This window comes from Diplotaxodon limnothrissa, linkage group LG3, assembly GCF_057381915.1.
Source record: "Diplotaxodon limnothrissa isolate DT_005_m linkage group LG3, D_limnothrissa_male_GT1.1, whole genome shotgun sequence".
Taxonomy (NCBI): Eukaryota; Metazoa; Chordata; class Actinopteri; order Cichliformes; family Cichlidae; genus Diplotaxodon; species Diplotaxodon limnothrissa.
This window is the reverse complement of record NC_140598.1, coordinates 23,891,276-23,916,858: the sequence shown is the minus strand read 5'-3', so window position 1 is coordinate 23,916,858 and position 25,583 is coordinate 23,891,276. Positions and strand designations below refer to the sequence as shown.

Here is a 25,583-nt window from a genome sequence, read left to right as displayed (position 1 = left end):
AAGATAAAAAATTTAATAAATTAATTAAATTTGAGTACAGGAACAAGAAGAGTACAGACTGTATGAATATACACATGAGATGTTCCTGTTTTACCATTACATACTTTTCACCTTTTGTTTTTCCAAATTTTCTTGAAATACATTCAATCAAACAGAAAATTTGCAGATATATCAGAGAGATGAGTTTGTGTTTGTCAGCTGTTTGTGTGGAGTTGTTCTTTATGTTCACCTCAAATCAACCTGAGTGTCATTTCTCTTTAGTTCTGATCTCACTGCTGAGCTGCACAACAAACCAAGGTCAGTAACCTTCTTCTGTCACAGTTTAGACCTGAGAAATGTTCACTGATATGACCTGATTGGGTTTCAGAATGGATCTCACATATAAAACTTATGAGATAAATGATAAAGCACAGCATACATACAGCATACATAATTGTGTCATGTGTAACAGATCATCAGTTTTTCATTGTAACCCTCACAGCTCGTCTGACTGTGAGTCCCAGCAGCTCTCAGATCTTTGAAGGAGACTTTGTGTCTCTGAGCTGTGAGGAGGACGACAGCTCTGCTGGATGGACTCTGAGGAGAAACACAAGCAAACAACAGAGGACTCAGTGTGGAGTTGGGTGGGGAAAAGCAGCTGGTTCTTCCTGTAACATCAGCTACATGTACCCATGGGACAGTGGCGTTTACTGGTGTGAGTCCACAGAGGGTCCCATCAGTAACATGGTTAACCTGACAGTCACTGGTAAGCTGAGTGTGTGGAGTTAGTGTTGATGAAGCTGTGTGTAAATGGATGAAATGCTGTAGTTTGTCTCTGTGTTGAGGTGGATCAGTGATCCTGCAGAGTCCTGTCCTCCCTGTGATGGAGGGAGATGACGTCACTCTGCTCTGTAAAACAAAGACCACTCCCTCCAACCTCCCAGCTGCTTTCTATAAAGATGGCTCCCTCATCAGGAAGCAGCCTACAGGTCACATGACCATCCAGCATGTTTCCAGGTCTGATGAAGGCCTCTACAAGTGTGACATCAGCGGTCATGGAGAGTCTCCATCCAGCTGGATCACTGTCACAGGTGACACACTCACCTGTCTGTGTTTCTGCAGCTTTCAACATTCACAATGTGACAACTTGATGACTGTGTTTGCTTTATTTTAGACAAACACACCACCACACCTCCACCTACATCCACACCTACATCCACACCTCCACCTGGTTCCACCTCTCCTCCTGTTTCATCTCTTCTTTCTGTGTTGTCATCTGTTGGATCAGTCTGTGTTGTGGTTCTACTGGTGTTACTGGTTCTGCTGGTGAGACGATGTGTTCACAGGAAACCTGAAGGTGAGACTCAGACTTTTCAATATATGTGGTTATGTAAATCCATGTGTTATGCTATTTATGTTTATTATGTTTATTATGATTTGATGTAAGCATTTCACTGCATATCGTACTGTGTATGACTGTGTACGTGACAAATAAAATTTGAATTTGAATTTGAACCCTGCGGCTTTTAGTCAGGTGTGGCTTTTCTATGGATTATCCATGATTTTTGTCATATCGTAAGACGATTTGTTTTGTTTGTTCCGCTGTTGTACGGCACTACGTTTCCTGGCGGAAGGGCATGTGATCAGACACACAGTATCGGGGTTCAAGAGTGATATGTTGGTCACGTGTCCATCCGCCAGGCAACATAGTGCTGTACAAGTAGCGCGAAAAACAAACTTCAAAGTAGCGCTATGCGTTCAGCGGGAGTCGTGGATGATGAGCGGTGATAAACTTGCGAAAAGGAAGTTATGCTCAACTCCACCAGTGGAATCTGACAGCGTGGAAAAGTGTGAAAACATCCACGATCACCAACGGATTTCGAAGGGCTGGACTGCTGCATGATGGAGAGGAGGACACCACGGCCTTTCTGAGGGTGTTCGACTCTGACACTGACAACGAGGATTTCTTTGGTTTTGAAAGTGACAACAAAGGAAAGAAGCTGAGAGTGGATGATGAAGCCACCCTGAGCCTGTTCGTTTCCGACACTGGAGAAGAGGACTTTGGTGGTTTTAGTGCGCAGGAAAAAGAGAAAGATGGTGAATGACTGACTTTTCTTCTTGTTAAAGCCGTGTCGCTGCACCTGAGCCTAAAAGGTAGTCTGAATCTATTTTTCTGGTGTGCTGTAGGTTATTGTTATGTACTACATTTGTTACTCATTTATGAAGCACAGTACGTTTCGTACTTGTAATTACCGCTACTTGTACATATACCTAAAAAGTTATGCAAATATGTACCCATAACTTGTTTTTCAAAATATTAATAAAAGTGATGTGTCTCCAAACAGCCATCTCTTTCCTGACAATTCCCTTTGTGCATATTCTCTTACATATGATAAGTCAACATTGAAACACCTGCGGCTTTTAGTCAGGTGCGGCTAATGTATGTACAAAACAGGATTTTCCCCTGATTTTAGCGTGTGCGGCTAATATTCAGGTGCGCTTTGTAGTCCAGGAAATACGGTAGATTCTTAAATGTTTACTTTGGTTTATTTCAACAGATCAAAAAAAAGGCAGACATGACAACAGTGTCATTGAAGATGACATCATGTACAGTGACATCAAAATATCACATCATCAACAAGAGCCAATCAGTCAAATCAGAGGTAGATTTTTTTCATTTATTTTTCTTTGGTGGAAATTGGATGGGGAGAGGGAGGGGTTCAAAAACATTAAGCACAAATCTGTATATATACATCTTCTTAGAGTCACGGCTGCTACTAATAAAATAATTATTCTGTCATGATTTTAATTTCTACAACAAAAGGCAAAAATGCTCAGAAATAAAAACAAAATCTATTACATATAATTAATACATCCTGCCAAATTAAAGTTTTTAGGCATCAGGTTACATTTATATTAAATAAATTCTAATGAGAAGCCTCGTTATGATTATGATTTTACCACCATCAAATAAAACAGTAGACATAAAACCTGATTATAGATCTTCTTTTATTGTTGTTGTTCCTTAAGTTGTTTATTGATTTAAAGGATGTGAGTGGGCGTTAAGGCGTCTGGGAAGGGATCTTAAAATCCTGGGCCATCTGATCTCAGGAATTCGCATGATAAGGTGGGGCCAGGTTTCACAATGAACTCACCCGAAACTCTGGCTGATTGGGACCCACACCCAGTTTCACACCTTGGCTCAGGTGATTAGAGGATCATCAGGGGTCCTTTTGTCCCTCTGTGGGGGGTTACTCCCACTAGGTTTATATCTGGGACTCTCCACCATTTGATCTTAGAACTGAAGAAGCTTCTCGGATGAGAGGTGAAACGTCTTCAAGTAACTTAAAGGAGTCCAGACGCTTTTCTTTGCAAGCTCCTTTGACTCTGTACTTACTTGGTGTTGTTCACTGTGAGCTGTTTGTGGTCTGTGGTTAACTGAAACAAACAGCTCTGCAGTCGTCCAGCATCCTGTTTCTCATTATAGAAACGTGTAGGCAACAAGTGTTTCACCACAGAGCTGCTGGTTTTCAAAGGAGAAAGAAAAATGTAGAGATCGTTTCTAAAAGCTGTAAACTCTGCACACAGACTGTGAATCTCAATGAGATTTCCTACAAATAAAATCCAGTTAACTGCATTAATTATTACACTATTCTTTTTTTAAAGAATCTTTACTGCCTCATATTTAATGACCACCTACATTTTTAAATTGTAACCAAATTAAATTAGACAGAAGACACAACTGAAATACACTGAGAGAAACACAGGGAGATTACACACAGGTGGGGGACAAAGCTGGGAGAGATTAACGTGACAAGACAAGGGAGGCAAACTGAAAACACTCACATAAGACGCAGACCTTCACAATAAAACAGGAACTTACACATGCAAGGACACAGACTGAGAAAGGCGGACTTAACACAGGAATACAGAACAGAATAAACACTAAACAGAGTAAGAACAGAACCAAAATCACAATAATAGAAAACACAAAACGCTTGGTCAAAAGGACCCAGGATCATGACACATTATACCTCAGACAGAGACATGATTCAGATCATAAAGATATTTGTTTATTAACCATTTTATAAAACAAAACATGTAATGAAACAACTTTCAGCTCAATTGCATCTATGCAAACGTCTATTTTATGCCTAAATATACAGTGGACCCTCGTTTATCGCAGGAGTTCTAAAAATAATCTGAAATCTGGTCTTTAAGTCTGACGTCATTAGCCATGTCCAAGTCAAACGATCACTGCAGCATCACTGAGATGTGAAAAACTGTCTAAATTCCTTTATCTTGAATAAAATGATACATGTAAGTGTGGCTGCTCTACCAGGTGTAACGAATAATTTTAACATCCAGGCATCCATGAAAACAGAATTTATTAAATTTAACAATGTTAGAAGTTAGCAGGGCGTTAGCTCGCTAGATTTCTGAAACAAATTCAAACGTACAGCTCTGCTATCACTTCCAACATAAATGAAGACAGAAAACTAAACAGTGGCATTTGTAGGGTTACTGAAGTTGGACTGACTGGTATATAATGATATGCTACGTGATTGCTAGCAACACAGCTATGTTAGCATAAAATAAAAACTGTGAAGCTGGAGGACGAACACTAACTCCATAAAAGTTAATGTAAGTGTTCCCGATGGTTAGGGATAAATGTAATTGCATGGCAGGATGCTGTAAACGGACCAAACTTCAGTCAGGACTGAGATAATCCATTCACAATATGAGGTTAGTCATTATTATACTGCTGCATGGGCTGGGCTGTAGTTACATCGTAAGGTTTTAAAAACTGAGCTTTAAAATTATTAGCAGTAATAAAAATGAGAGGGGCCGACAGTGATCACTGACTGGTTTTAGGAGCTTGTTGAGATTAAATAGAACAAGACACAAAGCATTAAAACATGTTAAAAGCACAACAGCCTTATTAAACGCAGAGCACTTTAGGCCTGGAACCAGAATTTGTCACGCTATTACTTAAAGACCAGAGATCCGCGAAGTAGTCAGCTTTATTTTTTTACAATTACAGGGAGTGCAGAATTATTAGGCAAGTTGTATTTTTGAGGAATAATTTTATTATTGAACAACAACCATGTTCTCAATGAACCCAAAAAACTCATTAATAGTTTTTAATAGGGCCCCCCGCACCCCGGAGGAGGCCTGACCGAGCAACAGGCGCCAGGCCCCGCCAGGTAGCCACCGGGAGTGAGCCGGTACATACCTGAGAGCCCAGCCCTGGACACCAAGAACAACAATGCACTGACCCCTGAGGGCATCAGTCACCGGCAGGGAGTGTGGTGAGGGGAGATAGGCCTTGGAGGGCCTGGGAGTTCCCAGAGAGGCGGAGTCTAAGACCCGACCTGACATATAGACACAGACAAACAGGCACACACAGACACAAACATGCGTTCCCACCCTCATGCACACATATACAAACACTCAGCACTCACCCAACGTAAGGATTGACATAAATGGACATGTACACACAATCACACTCCCCAAACATACTCTATACCCCGGGTCCAGGTACCCTCGCCCCCAGAGGGGGAAACAGAACCCAGACAGATATTACCCTTCCCCCCGGGGTGGAGGCAAGCAGACCGTCCAAGGCTCCGCAGCAGCAGGGAGGCCAATTGGACAGCCAACATCTCCTCCCAGCCCCCCCGCCCCGATGGCTAGCAGAGAACGGGGGTGTGTGAAGACCCCATACCTCCCTCCTCCCGCTCGTGTAGTGTTGCTGCGTGTTGTTCTAAAGTGCATTTAAAACAAGGGATAGCATGGTGCTGCCTCCAGAGAGCAGCAGGTGTTAGCACGGCCCCTCCCGAGAACCCTCAATGTCTACATGGATTTAAAATTGAGAGGTGGGCACCAGCGCCAGAGGTAGGTTTGAGTACACAGACCATCCACTGGACGGCGTTAACGTGCCCACCCTCAAGGCCCTATATATATATATGTGTGTGTTATGAGAGTGTAAGTAATGTGGATGTCTAAGTTGTGAGATAAAATTGAGGCACAGGTGGCCAGAAGGGGACGGGGGGGGGGGGGGGGGGGGGGGGATGTCTCCCCTGCACCCTCGTGACACACCCACACCCCAAGGCCCTGCCTGTGTGGGTGAGTGTGGTAGAGCGGGAAGAGGGAGGTAGCCGGGGATGAGGAGGAAGATGGGAGAGATGCACATCACCTAATATGCTTAATTGGTAGTGGGCTTTCGAGCCTATACAGCTTGGAGTAAGACAACATGCATGAAGAGGATGATGTGGAAAAAATACTCATTTGCCTAATAATTCTGCACTCCCTGTATTATAAATGTTTTAAGGCTGTAAAACCCTCACTACACACTTTATACACTTTTCTCAGAACATGAACATTTCATGAACATTTTCACCCGCCCCACAGCCGCATAACTTCTACTTTCCTTTAGCATGTCCAGAAATCCAACTTTTTGTGCAATGGTTAGCATCTTCCCCTGCCTTTTGTGTGCTACAGCAGGTGCCTTTGATGGTGCAAAACAGTTGGTCGACATGGTTGGGTTTGCTGGGGAGAAAACTTACAAACATACAGTACAGCACTTCAGAGTCATTCTGCTAGCGATCTAAGATTTAAGTAAATTTGACAAGCTGAACGCATTCTGTACTGGAGACTGGAGACACGGCACGAGATTGACTGACAATGGTCTACAGCTAATAAGGAAAAAAAAGCGTACAAAATTGCACTAAAATAATCGAAACTGCAAGGCCGTGAAAGTTGAACCGCGTTATAGCGAGGGACCACTGTACACAACAAAAGCCACAAACATGCACTGTCATGTTTCTTCCCAGCCTCTTTCTTTCTCTTTCCTGTCAGTCCTGTCAGTTCTGATTGTAATAACTCAACCACTTTGGCAAAGCCATAATGATCCACTTGGATCATGGAACAAATACATCTGTTGGACAGTTTTTCTTGGCCTTCAGACACTAATTGTGAGTACAGGACATACAAAAAAAGGGACCCCTTTAGGCTCCAACTCATCTTTGTCTTTGACCAGGATCACCAGAAAAAACGATTCGGTCTCTCTCCATGCTTTGAGGAGGCTGACATTATTATTATTATTATTATTATTATTTTTGTGTGTGTGTGTGTGTGTGTGTGTGTGTGTGTGTGTTTATTTGTGGCTCGGCTGCTGTCCGAATGTGCTGAATTTCATTCTCAATCTGGTTTGGCCCTTCCACCCAGTTTCTATAAGAGAGTACAACACTTTCTGTGGTTTCCTGCCAAATATTAATTCAAAGGGAGAAAGGCGTGGAGGCCTGTGACAACTCTTGCACTACAAAACAGCTAATGTCCACCAGATGATCCTGGGTGATTCATCTTTATGAATTATAGATTTTAAGGTCTTATCCAGCCTGTTGGTTTGCGGTACATGATAGTCCAAGTAGATTTAATGCTTAGTAATTCATGCAGTTCTTTTAACATGTGAGACATGAACGAGATGCCCTGGTCAGTCAGTCATTTCTTTCAGGATACTCTCTGTGCTACACACTTTGCAGAATTGCTGTGAAGCAGCATTGCTTTGGGACAGTCGCGGTCCTCGCCCTGGGCGAACACTCCCATCTGTTACTGTTGCTATTTTTACCATTTCTTCTTGGAGCAACTGTAACCCACATAATTTCCTTAGGGATTAATAAAGTATTCTGATTGGTTCAGGATGACCTGCCATTATCCAATCACACATCTGCTTACCTGCATCTTTTGCTCGTTTCTCCTCCTCTTCTTTTCTATTTTTTCTAAACTGAGCACCTGATGGCTTTGAGCTTTTCTTGTCCATCTTCCATTGGTTTTAATGTTGCACTCCAGTATGAACACCCATCCTTTAACTCAGGGATCACAACAGCATAACCTAACACACCTACACCTTAGTTCAGAGATTCACTTTGTCTATGGTTTATTTCTGGGATTTCGCACAACCCAGGATTCAAATCATGAATACATAATGGGCTTGGATTTACAACTTTATGAATGAAATGTGCTCTATTTGGAAGAAGCCCCCCCCCCCCCCCCCCCGCCCCATTGACAGGTTGTGTGTGAGACTTTAAATCATCAAAATGTAAATTGTAAATTTTTATAATTTATAATATTTATAATATATAGCTTTTTGTTTTTTTGCTGATGCCCGTGATGCCACCTGTGTCGCCAGTATCAAAAACCGCTACTGCTTTGGGATATCATTTTGCTTAACCCTTTACAGCCGATCGGAGCGGGCACGCTCCATTTTGCGTAACTATTTTAAAATACCGGTAGCACTGCAACCACGTAAGCTAGCGCAATAATTTTTTTTGCATATGAAACTGGAGGAGTTGTACTTACATCTTATGCCATCAGCTTGTCCTAGGTCACAGTTTCCTTCCACATATAGCTTTGCAAAAACTGCATAAAAATCACTTGCAGCAACAAAAACATGATATTCCAGAAACACGCTTCGCCGATCCATCAGCTGTTTGTAACACTTCCTACGTCCATCAGCGCGAACTATCACATGACCGCATGACCTGACCGAAACCGGAAGTGACGTCATTTTGCGGAAATGTAGTTTTTAACGATCGGGGCCTTATGAGCTTGTGTTTTACTTGTTATGTGTTTTAAAAAGTTATGTTTGAGTTTATGACTTTCTGTGTCATTTCTGGGATGCTTAGGACTCATATTGCACTGCTGGAAATAGTTTATTTTGATGCATATGCTGTTATTTTGCAAATTTGCACTATAATATTTATTTTCGTTTTTCCTGCAGTATATAAAAATTGGTGTATTTCAAAAATAAAACTATGAAGACACTCAAAATAAATTTCCTGTGGTGGGAAACTAGTTTGTGTAACTTTTTTGTATTTACAGTTTTGAGGGATAAGCCTCTTAAATTTCTCTAACTAGAAATATATGTTAAAAAAACAAAAACGATTTTCAATTTTTTTGTAGTTTATTGCACTTTTTTGCAATTTATGTAATTACTATGCACCTAATGCAGACATATTATTAAAGTTTGGGCTATAATGGTTGTATTGATGTATAGCAACTTGAAATGCTCCCAAAAATGGCTCCACAGCATGTAAAAATATAATATAAGCTCTGGCGAACTTGGTTCTATGGTAGGTCTTAAAGGGTTAAAACAAAATGGCATCCCTGTGCACTCTGGTGAAATTGCCTGATGAGGTCCATGCTAAACGGTAACTCCATTAAAGGTAACTGGTGAAAAGGAATGGCCCGATGGTTCACCAACATAGGCAAACAGTCAGTCTGTCATCTCCATCCATTACTGGCTAAATTGCTTCAAGTATAAGGTTTGAAAATAACAAAAGATGCAGTGAGGATTGCAAATAATTTAGCCAAGTGTGTTGACCTAGAGCAGAACTTTAAAATAAAAGCAAAGATGAGATTAAATGTCATCAAAGATGTCTTCACTCTCCTGATGCCATTTGTGTGAAACCAAACATGAGATGACAAAAAAAAAGATATTTTTTTAATCAGATTAGTAAAGAACATGTATGAATAAGCCATCATTTTACTTTGTTTGTAATTATTTTAAACTAAAATTCTTAATCCTTGGAGAAAACATCAACAAATATTACTGCAGCATTAGCAGCAGTTTACATATGATGTCCTCTGCTGTGACCTGAACTGCCACATGTCCTCCGTGTGTTTTATTGTGCAGACAGTGATCCAGCTGAAGTCTACGCAACAGTGAGAACTGAAGACATCAGTTATGGACCAATCATCATCAAAGACAGGAAGACAACATCAAAGACTGAAGGTACAGCTGCTCTTCTTTGTCTATATCAAGATTCACTTTTACAGCCAGAAACTGAGGCTGAAATAATTTCCCCCAGGGATCAATAAAGTATTCTGATTCTGATTCTGATTCATGTTACAGTGGGTATGAAGATGAAAAGATTTTTGGGATAATAAAAAATGAGACCACAATAAATGATTTCAAAACTCTTCCAATCTTTGATGCAACCTATAACCTGTAAAATTTAAGTAAAAAACAAACAAAACTTTTACAGCAAAAAAAGTTAATAATGTGAATATGATGAAAATGTACAATAAGCTGGTTGCATAAGTGCGTCCACCCTTAAACTAAAGCTTTGTTTAAGCACCTTTTAATTTGATGAGACCATCCAGACCTAAATCCAAATCTGTGGCGTGACCTGAAGACAGCTGTGAACAAGAGATGCCCTCTCAATCTGACTGTGGGCAAATATTGCAGAGTCAAGATGTGCTGAGAGACTCGTGCCCGAGAATACTGTGATTAAAACGTTCTTCAACAAAGTAACTGCGCAACCATCTTTTTCCATAACAGGTTTGTTTGCTTTTCAGTTGAATCGTAGAGGTTAAAGGTCACATTAAAGATATAAAGATATGAAGTTTTGAAATGGTTTATTGCAGTCTTATTTTTAACCTGCTAAGACCTATGTCATGCATTTTAAAATTCTCTTTGCTATTTGGGCTGTTTGAGACTTGAATAATGTAAAAATAAAGAATTAACAGTTTTGTTTTGTTTTGTTTTTTTACTTGATTTTTGTTTCTGAGAGAAATTTGGTCCACATATGACGCCATTCGTTTTAAATTTTAATAGAGTACAGTATACAGTATAATGTCCTCGTAATCAGGCCCTTGTAGAGTAAAATTTTGTATTTTGGCATAAATAACCCAAAATGTGATGTCCACACATGTGGACACCAGCTCCTAGGAGGTTAAAATAATAAATCAGGTATTTTAGCATGAGAGTTTACTTTTCATTTTCACTGCACATGCTAATATTAGCAGTTCATAATTAGCACCAGGCTGAAGCGACTATCAAGAGTGCTAAACATTGTTGTATTAGTTACTTTTTTAAAAAAAAGGTCAGGAAAATTCACTTGTGAGAAACTTATGAACAAATACAGTAATATTCCACTAACTGCTGAACATAATTATTGTGATTATATATATATATATATATAATTTATTTATTTGCTAAAACAGCTCTGTGAGGAAAATGCTGCACTTTTTTCAGTCATAAATTGATGCATATTTGTCTTTGTGGCAGCTTTATGGAGTTTACAGTGTGTTCACATGTGATGAAAAAACACATGAGCAGTATTCTTTGTTATAATTAATAATTTTTTTTGCATGTAAAACCACAGCAGATACATCCTGTTGTTGACTGCAGTCAGTCCGACATGGGTGCGATTTCTCACCATTGTTCTGGTTTGGCTAATAATAGTGTTCATGTTTCATGAGAGCATGTTTGCGTTGTGCTCTGTGGTGAAGGGTGTCAAGCCTGTTCTAACTGAAGATGGCAGCTTTGTGGTCGTCCACATCTTTTACACAGAAACTCGCCCCAGTTCTTTGTATGCAGGCGCTGTTTCACAGCTGAGGTGTTAAGATCAGGAAAAAACTGTGAAAAGCTGCTGCAGTTTATAAAATGTATCACCAAATGTCTTTGCAATGCTGCATAAAAAAACTAATTAAATGTTTTTCCATTGCTGCCGGGCCATCTCAACGCATCATAACTTCTCCTTCATTTTATCTTCAAATTGGTCTTTCTTATCATCAAAATGAATCAGGAATTGAAGTTTGCGACAGATAAATAAAAAATGTCAGAGTCTATGAAAAAATGAAGCTGTCCTGTAAAGTAAAATATCTACGCACACACTAATAAAAAAACATTTTTTCACATTGTAAATGATGATGCTAGAAATGTTCTAAAGGTTTGCTTTGTGATGAAATGATCCTGTGGTGCAAATACTGCTGCAGTTGTACCTGCAGTGTGTTTTATTGTGTTTTAATGTGTTTTATTTTGTTTTATTGTGCAGACAGTGATCCAGCTGCTGTCTACTCAGCAGTGAGAACTGAAGACGTCAGTTATGGACAAATAATCATCAGACCAAAGAAGACCAGAGGTACAGCTGCTGTTTAACTTTGACTTTGGATAGAAACAAGCTAGCTGCTCACACTGTTTACAGCCGTCATGCTAAACTAGCATGATGTTTGCCTTATGCTAACTTAACTTAGCATAATCAAAGAAATACAAGACAAACTCAGAGTCAGGAAAAACTAGAGAGGCAAGAAAAATATTGAAAATTATTTTTAAAAAATTAAATAAAAATGATCATTAAAAAAGCTAATAGCATAATTAAAGGAGGCAGACTGCTCACAATCCTGTTTCACAGACGCAGAAGTCCCAAACACTTGCCAAACATCTGCGAGAAAACATTTGGCTTACACACGTGGACAAAATTGTTTGTACCCTTCGGTCAGTGAAAGAAAAACTCACAGTGGACACAGAAATAACTTTAATCTGACAAAAGTAAAATTCAAGAAAAATAGAAATTCTATAAATCTTAACCAATGAAAGTCAGACATTGCTTTTCAAACAATGCTTCAACTGAATTATTTAAAAAATAAATGCATGAAACAGCTTTGGACGTAACATTATAAAGATGAATTCTTGCTGTTTTTGTAAATCTAGAAATTATTTTAATCTGCAGTGATGTAAATGTAGAGACATTTTATCTGTTTTTTCTCATCAGAATTACCATAAAATATTCTCACAGTAAGACATCATTTACATCCAAGAGCAGCATAAAGATGAAACACATTTAAGAAAGTCAAAATAAATTCTCTACATGTTTATTTAGAAGCCATGCAAAAAATAACCTTCATACTATTGTCTGATTGTCTGTTTGCAACCTAAGATCGATTACAGGATCGATTACATGATCTCCTTTTCTCCCTGACTTCTTAAGAAGTGTGAGCAATATGGACGCTGTGTGATTTGTATCTGAGCTGGTTCCCAGTAAAGTCTGAACTGGGACTGTGTGTGATGCAGAGAGGTGGAGATTGGAGGTCTTTATTGAACTACAAAACTTGTAATCATGTTTCCTGTTGTTTGAACTGTCTGTGTTTGTTTTCAGACTTTAAACCAGAGCCAGACGTCGTCTACTCTTCACTGAAGTAGTCCACCAGTCCAACCACTGACGTCCAGCTGTCTCCAACTGGTCCTCCCAGCACCTCAGACCAGAGGACATCCACATGTTACAGATGTTTTGTCTTTTTTATCACTGAATTAGACTCTGATGACCCAGAACTACTTACTGGAAGTCAGTTCATTGACTTGATGTTTGTTGGCTTTTGTTCTCTGCCTGTGATCAGTCTTATATATATATATATATATATATATATATATATATATATATATATATATATATATATATAGCCATAAAGGGAAATGTCTTCTTTTCTCGGGTGGACTCTTCAAACACACTTACTGAACATTGTGGCTAAAAGTATAAAATGCTGGACTTTGGTCTTCCACATAAGTCCTGGACACACATACGCAGGTCAGACTTCAGTGTATCTGAAAGGAGGTAATCGAGGTGTTTAGTGTTTAGTCAGTCTGCTCAGATCATAGCTGCAGATAGTTCAGGGTCACTGCTGGAAGGTAGAAATCTGTGTGGAGAACAGATTCTTTCACAATAAAACAGGAATTGCTCAAAAAGAGACAAGAAGCAAACCCAGGCAGGGAGGCACATAAATATTAAGACAAAGAGTCCAGATCAGCAAACAGTCGCTGCTCAGTGTGACCAGGATAGTCTGAGCTCCGTCCTAAACCTGAACAGCTGTTCACAAGAATCCTGCTGATTACTGCTCAAAACTGCTTTGACCTGAAAACTGGTAGCAAAGGAGTTAGTCAAAGTTGGCTAAGGACAAGTGAAAGCCTGGGCTGACTTCCCTCGCGAGCCACAAAGACAAAGAGCTCGGTCTTGTCTTGTTTTGTCGTGCAGTTTGAGCTTGTGTTCCAGTGGGATTTGTGCCTAGATAAACCCCCACTTCCTGTTGTTCCCAAAGGATCTCTAAAATCCTCAGAAGCTTTTATTCCAGTCCTTTTTATTGTCACATACATGAATATGCAATTGCAAATACACATGACATTCTTAAGCAGGCATATCTGAACAACATCAGTGTCTGTATTCTATGTGTTTCCAGCTATACCATATACCACGTACGATCTTTCAATGAACTTAAACTCTGTGTATGAGGTATGCAGAAAAGTATGAAGGACCACAAGAGCCACGCGCATCGAAATAAAAAATTCTGTGCTTAATTAATGAATTGTAGAATAAGATCTGCATTTGTAAATTCATTTTTGAATTCCAATTTAATAAACTGATTTTTAAAATGCTTTTTAAGTCTTCATTTCAACAAACATTTTCAAATTCCACTTTAATAAACTGCATTTCAAAATCCATTTCCCTTTCCTGTTCGCTCAGGGATTAACATATGGATTAGAAGTTGGATTAACAACTTTTTAAAAAAAATCCTGCTGCTGTTCAAATTAGCCCACACACCCTTCTACACTTAAGCGCTGACCTAGTGGTGGTTGTCATTTATAAAGCAGCTGATGTGATGTAACACCAAGTTTCACCAAGAGATGGCAGCAGATTTTCATTAAACTTCACTGAGAGGTTCAATAGGAATAGGACTCGGTGCTTGTTCAGGGTATGTGATCCAGAGGGAAGTCCAGTCTGAGTCAAAATTTTTTTTAAGTTTATCAGGAACCAAAACACACAGATCACAAACTACTGAGTAAGACAGGACAGGACACCTGACAGTCAAGGTTTATTTCCTCTTTGTCCATGTGAAAGCATAACTTTAACATATAATGCACAGGTGTCAAACTCCAGGCCTCGAGGGCCGGTGTCCTGCAGGTTTTAGATGTGTCCTTAATCCAACACAGCTGATTGAAATGGATAAATTACCTCCTCAACATGTCTTGAAGTTTTCCAGATGCCTGGTAATGAACTAAACATTTGATTCAGGTGTGTTGACCCAGGGTGATATCTAAAAGCTGCAGGACACCGGCCCTCGAGGCCTGGAGTTCGGCACCCCTGAAACATATCCCTTTTCTGCTCTGAAGAGAGCAGTGTGTCAGTTTGCCACAACCAAACTAGAATGAGTCAAAATTTCCACCTTTGAAAGCCACAGGACCACACGAGGAAAACATGTAAAACTAATGCCATACAATAACGGCATGCCAATAAATCAATTAACTGATTGCTTTTTGCAATCAGTTAATTAATTTATTGGAGCAAACATTTTTATCTTTATCTTTGCAGACTGAAACCTGGCTGCTGTTTCCACTGTGCTTAATATTCCTTATTTGTTGTCACCTATTCTGACAAAAACTTACATTTATTAGAAAAAGACTTCTAAAATTGCTGGTACATAAAAGGTACTATATTTTATTCATAGAAAAACTTAATATCAGACTTTTGTCTAAACGCAAGCGTGGAGGCAATTCTATAATCAAACTTACATTCTGCTTGGGGGAGGGGGGGGGGGGTCATAGTTTGGTCCCGCCTTCACTGTTGTGATTGGTGTGGGGATTGGGACAGGCTTAGGGTGTCGGGGGGTTCCCCGGAGGCATCTTCCTTGGGGGGCTCAACCCGGGGTAGCGGTCATGTCCGGTTAGGGGCTCTGTTGGCTCTCAGGTGACTGTTTCCTCGTGGCTGCGTGCAGCGGGGCTAGGCGTGAGGTTCTGGGGGCGCTCCGTCTCTGGGCTGGGGCCCTGGCTGGGCCTCGGGGGCTTGGGTCCTGGTTGATGTGTTGCCGGGGTTGTGGGCGGGCGGGTGCATGGGGGCCCAGCCCTGGCACAGGGTGCCGCCGGTGCGTCGAGTCACCGGGGGGGCTCTTCAACTGGTGGGGGAGATTGTCACATCGTGCAGGAGCTTTCCTCTCTGCAGGAGGGGGAGAAATAGGAGAGGTGGAGGAAGATCTCAGCCTGGGCGTCTATTGTCTTATGTAGTCTGGAAGATGAGTGGATGGTGGGGTGGGTGCAGTTTTCTCTGTGGTGGGGTTGGGTGGACTGTCCTGGGCTCTGTGAGGCCGGGAGGCGCTGCTGCACTGGGCCCCGGTCTGGATGGGCCTGGGCCCCCTTTCCCTGGCGGGTCGCGGAGTATGGGAGTGCCTACTGGGGTCAGCGGGGGAGCTGGCCCCAGGGAGGGGTCACTTGCCCCTCCCTTCCTTCCCTCCCCATCTCCAGCTGCCTCCCTCCTCCCGCTCCACCACAACCACCCACACATGCAGGGCCTTGGAGTAGGGGTGTGTCACCAGGGTGCAGAGGAGGCTACCCCCCCCCCCCCCCCCCCCCCGTCCCCTTCTGGCTGCCTCTGCCTCAATTTTATTCCACAACTTAGACATTCACATTACTCACACCCTCATTACACATACATATAGGATCTTGGGGGTGGGCACGATACACGGAGTCCAGGTTACCATCAGGGTGTACACCTCACCCCTGGCGTCGTTGCCCACCTCTCAATTTTAAATACACGTAGACATTGAGGGCTAGCAGGAGGGACTATGCGCTTACCTGCTGCTCTCTGGCAGGTAGCTCCATGCCCTCCTGGGTTTTAAATGCACCTTAGAACACACATGCATCAACACTACAGTGAGCGGGTGGAGGGAGGCTTGGAGTCTTCTCTCACCCCCGTTCTCTGCGGCCTGCTGGAGCGGGGGGGCTAGGAGGAGGAGTTGGCCGTCCGACTGCGGTCTGGGGTGTGGGGCCTCCCTGCTGCTGCGGAGTCGGGGCGGTCTGCCTCTCCCCACCGCAGGGAAAAGGGTAACACCACCTGGGTCTGGGTGCAGTTCCCCCCTCCAGGGGCAAGGGTACCTAGACCCGGTTCGTAGAGTACGCTTGGGGAGTGTGATCGTGTATACAGCGTCTCTTTATGTCTGTCTCCACGTTGGTTGAGTGTGGAGTAAGTGCATATGAGAGCATGAGGGTGGGAATGGATGTTTGTGTCTGTGTGTGCCTGTATGTCTGTGTCTATATGTCAGGTTGGGTATCAGACGCCACCTCTCTGGGGACATCTCAGGCCCTCCAAGGTTTGGAGGCCTATCTCCACCCACCACCACTTCCCCTGCCAGTGGCGGACTCCCTCAGACATCGGTGCGTTGGTGGTTCATTGTGTCTGGGGATGGGTGTCCAGGTACACACCGGCTCACTCCTTGGAGGCCGCTTATTGGAGCTCGCTCGGGCCACTTCGGAGGTGGGGTGCCCCCGGCCCCTCGGCCTCGGGCTCGGTCACTCAGGCACAGCTGGCTGCCGGCGGAGCTCACGGGCGCGTCACTGCAGCTCCCCCTGGCTTCTGCTCCACGGCTGCTGAGTGAGCCCTCATCTGGGACTCTCCTCAGCTCTTTCTGGGACAGTGGCGCAGCTGCCCCTCTGTGGGTCTTCCTTGGTCTCTTGTGTTCTGAGGGCCTCTGGATGTCTGGAGTTTTGATCTCCTCCATACCTGCTTCATGCCCTGGAGGACGGGGCTGTGGCCCCCCCACACCCTCTAGCAGATCATTACATGAAGGAACCTTTTAAAAAAACAAGCGCGTCCATGCTCACAGGTGTACACACGGGTGATCACACCCACAAACTACACCCTTTTTGGCTCCTACCTCAAAGCACACTGTGTTCTGTTGATCTTATGTGCTGCACAATAATGTTTAATATTTAGTGTTTACTGTCATATTCCCATATATCATTGTGATGTTGTTTATTCTATTACTCTTGTTCTCTTCTGCTTGTTTTCTTTTTTCTTTCTCAACAGGTGATCCACGTGATCGATAGATGCATTTTCCTTTTTTCTTCTTCTGCCCATTCTGTTGGTTTTTGTTTTTTGCCCTTCTCCCCCGTCCCTCTTCTCAGCTGTTTCTCTTTCCCTCTTTCTTTCTCCCCTTCTTTCCTCCAGTCAAGTCTGTCCCGTATTCAGCAAGCGAAAATAAAATAAACAATAAAAGGTGAATCAAATAGACCATTATGGCAAGGCTGGGATGGTCAATTTGGTAAAGTAAATCCGTTGGGCATCTTTCTTTGCCTTTAGACAATAATTCTGATGCAAAAGAGCCAAACGGGACAGGCAAAAAAAATTTTTTTTTAATGCAGATTAGGGGAAAAGCAAGGAATGGAAAATACCCAACAGCACGATGAGGGGTCACTTACCCTATATAAAGAGGAGGGTCGAGATGTCCTGGGATGCTGCTGCTTTTTTTCCCCTGTCTGTCATTTTGCGTGTCTGAGCTGTTTGTGCTTAAAGGCTCTTCACCCCGCGGCTCGTTTCGCTTTTCTGCTATTATTTTGCTGTAAAATGTAAGATTTTGCTGTTCATGTGATTCTGTGTATTAAACTCTGTCCCAAGAATCATTCTCTTTTCCAGAGGATCTTTTTGAGTGATTTGATCTTAAATCGATCTGAAAAGCTGAACCTCCACATCACTGGCTTAATAAGGTTATCATATCGGCTTGAAAATTTGAAGAGTCCTTTTCCATCAGGTGAAGAGCAGCTAAAAAGGGATGGTAGCCAAGAGGTGTAAGAACTCAGGTCAGCAGTTAAGAACATGTGATTTATTTACAGTAAAAAAGCCCATGTCATTAAAATATAACAGCTGAAACCAGTCCAGGCTTATACACATGACTGCAACAGTCTCTAGAACAGGGGTCTCAAACTCCAGTCCTCAAGGTCGGTGTCCTGCAGCTTTTCCATATGTTCCTGTTGCAACACACCTGAATACTAGTGATGGCCAAATGAAGCTTTCTGAAGCACTGAAGCTTGTATTGAAAAACGGTTCATTACTCGAAGCTTTTCAACACAGTCCTCTCTGGTGACATCTGGAGGCCAAAAATATGAAGTGCAGCTTGAATCCACAAAATAAAACCAACCGCTTCATTATGACTGCTCACTCTACAGAGTGGAATCCTGTCTGATATTGAGCCTCCGTTGTGTTGCTTTGAACGTGTATTTTTTGGTGGTTAAGAAAATGTGTTTTATTTGTTTAATAAATAGTTTTGACCAGTAAACTCTCCGTGTTTAAATCTGCACCATGGTGTGGTCTTTCTTTGCTTGTGACTTCTTGATGTTGGTAAATACAATAATTGAAAAATACCACGTTACACATATATACATATAATAATGTAAAACACATTATGGAGTACACTGAAAAAAGTGATATTGGCTCCTTTTAGATATAGCATATTTTATTTTGGTATATCTTTTTAATTCAAATGAGTAATTCCTGTCTACATATATAATTCGAGTAACTCCAGAATACATTCCCTGCGTTTTAATCCAATTAATTTTAGTTAATTAAATGTAGCTCAAAATGCTTAAGTATGTTTTTCATAGCATCCTGCTGGGCCATTTTGCGCATGCGTTAGGACAGGCCACCATTTTGCATGGACTGAAAGCGGACGCTTTGTGTGCTGCAAGCGGGCTCAAGCTAATCACACAACTTCGTGTAAAGGTGGTCTAGCTTCGGTAAGTAAACCTTTTACGGTCGTTTTTGTTTTATTTTTTTTTACCTCAGTCAAAGCATGTTGACTCTTTAAGACGTGTGCACATGGAGAAAGAAGTCTAAGTAGTTGTACACCTCTGAACTTTGTCGTGATTTGACTTAAGCTAGCTATGTGCTCTATTAGCTACTACTCTATTAAAAGAGTAATTGTATTGATGCGTTAAAATGTCATATGTTTTTAGCTTAGTTCTGGTGGCACACTTTGTACTAACAAATTATGGAACGAGGCAATTTCTCTGTTGTAGTTAGCTGTAAAGTTCACTGTACAGTCGCCTGCAGTTTTAAATTGAGAAATCGTCCCTCCCGCCACAACATTGGCATTAAGGAATAGTCGGGCGGGGGAGGGGGCTTCTGAATGCACCTCCACAGTCAGGGGTGCAGTAGGAAGTAGGATTGGCGTTGCCCAACGTCTTTTGTGCAGAAACAAACAATGGTTGTAAACTGTGGAGGAGAAACTGGAAGCTGTGGAACCAGCTTCCATTGGATTCGGGAGACAGACACTATCTCTACTTTTAAGATTAGGCTTTAAACTTTCCTTTTTGCTAAAGCATATAGTTAGGGCTGGACCAGGTGACCCTGAATCCTCCCTTAGTTATGCTGCAATAGACGTAGGCTGCCGGGGATTCCCATGATGCATTGAGTTTTTCCTTTCCAGTCACCTTTCTCATTCACTATGTATTAATAGACCTCTCTGCATTGAATCATATCTGTTATTAACCTCTGTCTCTCTTCCACAACATGTCTTTATCCTGTCTTCCTTCTCTCACCCCAACCGGTCGCAGCAGATGGCCGCCCCTCCCTGAGCCTGGTTCTGCTGGAGGTTTCTTCCTGTTAAAAGGGAGTTTTTCCTTCCCACTGTCGCCAAAGTACTTGCTCATAGGGGGTCATATGATTGTTGGGTTTTTCTCTGTATCTATGAAGCGCCTTGAGGCGACTTTTGTTATGATTTGGCGCTATATAAATAAAATTGAATTGAATTGAATTGAATAACTCAGTGGTTGCCAATAATGTGAGTTCAAAAGGCACTGAGAGTGATGTTTGTCAGGACTGAAATTAACTCAGATAAGAAGTTGCTTCAGCTGATAGAGCTGTTGAGTGCGAGACCTGTCAGCGGTCTGGTTTAGCATTTGAAGCCTCGCTACGTGCTTCCAAACCGCTGCATTTAATCTCAGAGAAAACTAACACAGAGAAGTAAAGCAAGTGTGTAAGTTCATCTCTGTATGTTTGCATAGTATTTCCATGTTGAGCTTAACAACCGATGTATGGAGCCACAGCTGGACTGGCTGTCAGAGTTTTGTAAGGAAGCGATTTGTTTCATACTTCAGCTAGAATGAAAAAAGACACAAAGCTGGAGTTATTCGGTGTCTTCATGCTGAACAGCTAAAACTTCTTCCCTCATTCTCACCCCTCCCTCTCCTGTTGCTACTTCAATCATGAAACTGATCAATTATCAGCTGATCGGCTTTTCTGTCGCTAGTCCTGCCTCTCTTGTTTGTTAATCGCCCAGTTTGCGCTAGAAAGTGGAAAACGGCAAATAAACAACAGCAGCACGTTTAAGCTTGATAAGCTGTTGCTAGAATTTTTTTAATATTACTCTCTAGTATCCGCTTGTGTTTTCTGAAGGCACAGCCGTAATAGCTGCTGGTCATGATATCAGTTTGGATATGTGGTGAGAGGGAAACATGAAGGTGAAACCAGGAGATGTTTTTACTGAATCATCAGAGCTGAACAGGTAATGAAGAAACAGGTTTACCTTTTAGGTGACATGAATGAGTTGAAAGGAAGTTATGAACTGTTTCTGAAAGACAAAAAACACCAGGATCCTTTTCTAAGTAGCTGACAGCTGGTAACTGTGCAGGGGCGGATCTAGCAAAGTGTTGTCAGGGGGCCAGGTAGGGCATTAACAGGGAAAGGGGGGCACAAATAAATAATTTTCTTTCTTATTCTCATTTAAAATGTCTAGCTTTTAATAAATAATTATCTAAATCTTACAAGCAAAGTGGTGATCTGGTTAAATGTATAGAAATCCATTATTGTATGTAGTAAATATTAAGTCTAATATATACCCTAGTAATAGTAGTACATATAGCACTTTTTCCTTTGGGAAAGTACCATCTGTGCTGTCTGCAACTGTATTGAAGAAAATGTTGAATCTAATTATTGTTGGAAAATAATTGTTTCTGTGCATTAAAGTAGATTACGTCAATTAAGCATTATGAGGCAGAGGGTGGGGGTGGTTTCCTAATATTTTTGCTGGAAGTTGGCAGCCCTATTAGTTTGTTTAATATTTCTATGTACTGTTTAGAATACCTGAATAAGGAGGATGGTGTAAGTTTTTTAGGTTGATCAGTATTGCTGAAGTATAAAATATTTTGGGTGCAGTGTATTTTTTGCATACAGGTATAACAGAATAGTTTTAATGTTTTTTAAAAATGAGTACGAACTTAAGATATTTAAAAAACACTTTTATTGATTAAAAAAAAACACTATATCGGATTCACATCGGCATCGGCAGATAATCAAATTTATGATATCATATCGGACATAAGAAAAGTGGTATCGTGCCATCTGTAGTTTGTACAGAGGCACAAGTAAGATTTGTTTTGTTACAAGGGAGTATCATGAAGTGGCTTGGAAATGGTAATTGTTTGTCTTTCTAAAGTCCTCATTTAAATTTTTTGTATTTGTGTTCCTTTTCTGGCAGATTTTCTTCCACTTGTGTGTTATTGTTTATTCAAGGAAACAGCGTTATTTTGGTAAGTACATGCAAATTCCTTACATATTTATCACGACAGTATTGCAGTGAAAAGTTTATCTATCTCATCTTAAGGGTTCTTGTGATTATTAATATTGATATGAATTAATATCAGTTATTACATATGATTAATATAGTTTAAGAAAAGATGCCTCTATATTTTTGCACAGTTTTTTTTTTTTTTTCAGTGTTCTAGGGCGTAGAACACTGATTCCATGTGTTGCCAACAGTTCCCATGCTTTAGAGCAAATTATTTAAAGTTGAACATGAAAGTTGCTGGCTGTAACATATTAGTTTTTGTTTTTTTCTTTTATTTGATTGTTCAATTGGCACTGTTATGGTATTGCTTTCTAACCTGATCAGATTTTAGGTGCACTCTAGATCAGTGTTTCCCAACCCTGTTCCTCAAAGACCTCTGTTCTGCATTCTTTTAGATGCCTCCTTGCATCGCCACACTGATTTGAATTAATGTTTAGCCTAATTTCTTCATTAAGTTGTGCACAAGTCTGTCACTGACACAGTTAATATGTCAGGGTGCACTGAAGCAGAGAAACATCAAAAATATGCAGGATGGGCATCCTCAAGGAACAGAGTTGGGAAAAGAATGCTCTAGATAATACAGCCTACAAGCATACTTCTAAGATGCATCCAATCTTGTAGGTTAACCACGGCTAAAGCTTTCTTTGTGTAAAGTACTAAGTGTGTTTTTTGTTTTTGTTTCAAATTTTCTCTCTTTGTTTGTCCAGTTTATGTGGAAGTGTAAAGACTGCAGTGCTGAAGTTTCTAGACGATCAGAACTTCTTAAGCACTATAGCCTGAAACATAGTCATTTTGGGCGTGGCCATCACATTAAGTGCCTATATCCTGAGTGTCCATGTCTTTTAAAGACTTGGAATTCACTTCTGACACACTTGTCAAGGAATCATAGCAATACCCCAGAGCACTCTGACAAATTTACAACTTTTTCCTGTCAGTTATGTTGTTGTAGTGAATTAGGAACAGAGCGTGAATATTTTGTGCACATTAGCCGTCATGTAAAAAACAATGAGACAGTAACATGTATGTTTAAAGGTTGTGACTACAAATCAAATATTTACAGTACCTTTAAGTCACACAAAAGTCGCAAGCACAGTTTACAAAAAAACTGTATGAAGCTATAGAATAAAATTAAATAAACTGCTTTTTACCCGTAAAACCTGTGTTGCAGTTCTGCACTCTCGTGCTCCCTAATAAAATTATTCAATGCAAAGTATTTTAACTTTTTTTTCTCCTAATGTCTTTAAAAATCAGATTGAAGAATGGCAGAGCAGCTGAAGCTGAGAGTCATCGTGGCAGATGATGATTTTAGGAGACTTGACGTTCCATCTGGGATGCCAAGAACTTTGACTGATCTTCAGAGCACAATTTGCCAAGCATTTGGAATTGAAAGAGACTTTCGTATTCAATTCATGGATCCTGACTTCAACAATGAGTTTATGAACATAACATCAATGCAAGACATTCAAGACCGAAGTACAATCAAACTTGTGTACATGGCAAATCTGGATACAAGTGCATCTTTGTCAAAGCAGTATCCCACATGCAGTGTTGACTCCTCTGCAAGTCCAGAAAGTATTCAAAGAAACTCCAGTCTCTCATCGTCTTCATCCAACTCAGACAGCACCATAATTCTACCACAGTCAGACAGTGAGCTGAGATCATGTGCATGGCCTCGCGAGTTTACTATTCCTTGATTTTCATTCAATGTAGAGGTGCAACTTCAGCGTGGAAATGAGACCTTCAGAAAAAATGGAACTCGGCTCAAGATTACTCCAGGTGTTAAATCTGACATCTTAGAGAAGCTAGCTGAGGCGATTTTTCAGTTTACTGCTTATCCTCAAAATTACCAAATACGGTAGATGAAGTTGCAGGGGCACTGATCAAAAAATTCCCTTGTCTGCGAGAGCCATCTGCCACAGGTTACTATGGCTGGATGATTAGCCTGAAATATAAGATGGCTAATTACAGGACAAAGATGCGCAACATTGGCTGTCCTGAAGTGACTATAAATGCTTTGAAAAACAAATCCAGTGATGATTGCCTCCCAGCCAAAAATGTTAAGAAACCTAAAAAGGCTGAGGTCAATTTTTGTCCATTACACCCAGCTGGCGAAACGGATGAGAGTCTAGAAAACATCGGGGTTGAGCTTTTGACCGACGTCAGACGAAGAAACAGTGCCTCAGATGTAAGACAGAAGACGTCAAGAACATTTTCCTACCGTAGACAAGAGGTGGTGCAGGGAAGTCCAACTGCTGGGGAGTTTAAAGCTAGGTGGCCTGCACTTTTCCAGAGTAATGAGGTAAAGGCATGCTTTTTTTTGCTGAGTGTTCTTTTCAGTAATTCCTTATGTTATACATTAATTAATCTGGATTAAGACGATCCCAAATATAGGTATAAAGAGGCTAGCATTTATAGTGATTGACCTGTGTACCGTACAGAGTATTTATTTGAGCAGCACTTAAAATACAAGTTGTGTATGAAAAACATAAGTGACTTAAAGTGTAGAAACATGAATAAAATTATCCATCCATCCATCCATCTTCATCCGCTTTATCCGAGGCCGGGTCGCGGGGGCAGCAGCCTAAGCAAAGAGGCCCAGACCTCCCTCTCCCCAGCCACCTCCTCCAGCTTATCCGGGGGAATACCAAGGCGTTCCCAGGCCAGCCGAGAGATATATAATCTCTCCAGCGTGTCCTGGGTCTGCCCCGGGGCCTCCTCCCGGTGGGACATGCCTGGAACACCTCACCCAGGAGGCGCCCAGGGGGCATCCTTGTCAGATGCCCGAACCACCTCAGCTGGCTCCTTTCCCAGGGAGGCTGAGGAGTGTGATCCCCCTGTAGCTGGAACACACCCTCCGGTCCCCCTTCTTAAAGATGGGGACCACCACCCCGGTCTGCCAGTCCACAGGTACTGCCCCTGATCTCCACGCAACATTGCAGAGGCGTGTCAACCAGGACAGCCCTACAGCGTCCAGAGCCTTCAGGAACTCGGGGCGGACCTCATCAACACCAGGGGCTCTGCCACCAAGGAGTTGTTTAACTGCCTCAGTGACCTCGCCCCCGGAAATTGGAGGGTCATTCCCCTCATCCCCAGACCCTGCTTCCTCCTCGGAAGACGTGTCAGTGGGAAATTTACTTATTGCGAATGTCAGACATTGTTGTTATTTTTTTCCAAATTGATTTAATCAGCAACTCTCTTTAAACAGGCTGAAAGTGATGTTAACGTGAAAAGGGAAGCAGTTCTCAGGGCACTTTGCCTCTACCTTGGTGAAGAGGACACAAGCCTTATTCGGGAGTACTTGGTAAGTCATTTAAATCATTGTTAGCAAGTCATCTATACACACACTTTTTAGATAGATATTTACACACACACACACGCACGCACACACACACACACACAAACACACAAACGACTAGATTGGAATTTAATTGTAGAGTTAA

The 25,583-nt window shown here is 41.5% G+C and overlaps 1 protein-coding gene across 3 annotated transcripts; it reads left to right on the top strand.

Annotated features, from left to right (window-relative positions):
- Nucleotides 1-221: 221 nt before the first annotated feature.
- Nucleotides 222-12,964, top strand: LOC146635041 (Fc receptor-like protein 1). Of its 3 annotated transcripts, XM_085344972.1 has the most exons (8): nucleotides 222-297; nucleotides 482-745; nucleotides 825-1,070; nucleotides 1,154-1,336; nucleotides 2,550-2,642; nucleotides 9,674-9,772; nucleotides 11,820-11,906; nucleotides 12,921-12,964. In XM_085344972.1, exons 1-8 carry the CDS (start codon nucleotides 222-224, stop codon nucleotides 12,962-12,964), a joined length of 1,092 nt encoding a protein of 363 aa, XP_085201098.1. The 3 variants fall into 3 exon arrangements, with proteins under 3 accessions (XP_085201098.1, XP_085201113.1, XP_085201107.1); XM_085344987.1 differs by lacking the exons at nucleotides 9,674-9,772; nucleotides 11,820-11,906; XM_085344981.1 differs by lacking the exons at nucleotides 9,674-9,772; nucleotides 11,820-11,906 and having other exon boundaries at nucleotides 2,538-2,642.
- The last annotated feature ends 12,619 nt before the right edge of the window (nucleotides 12,965-25,583 follow it).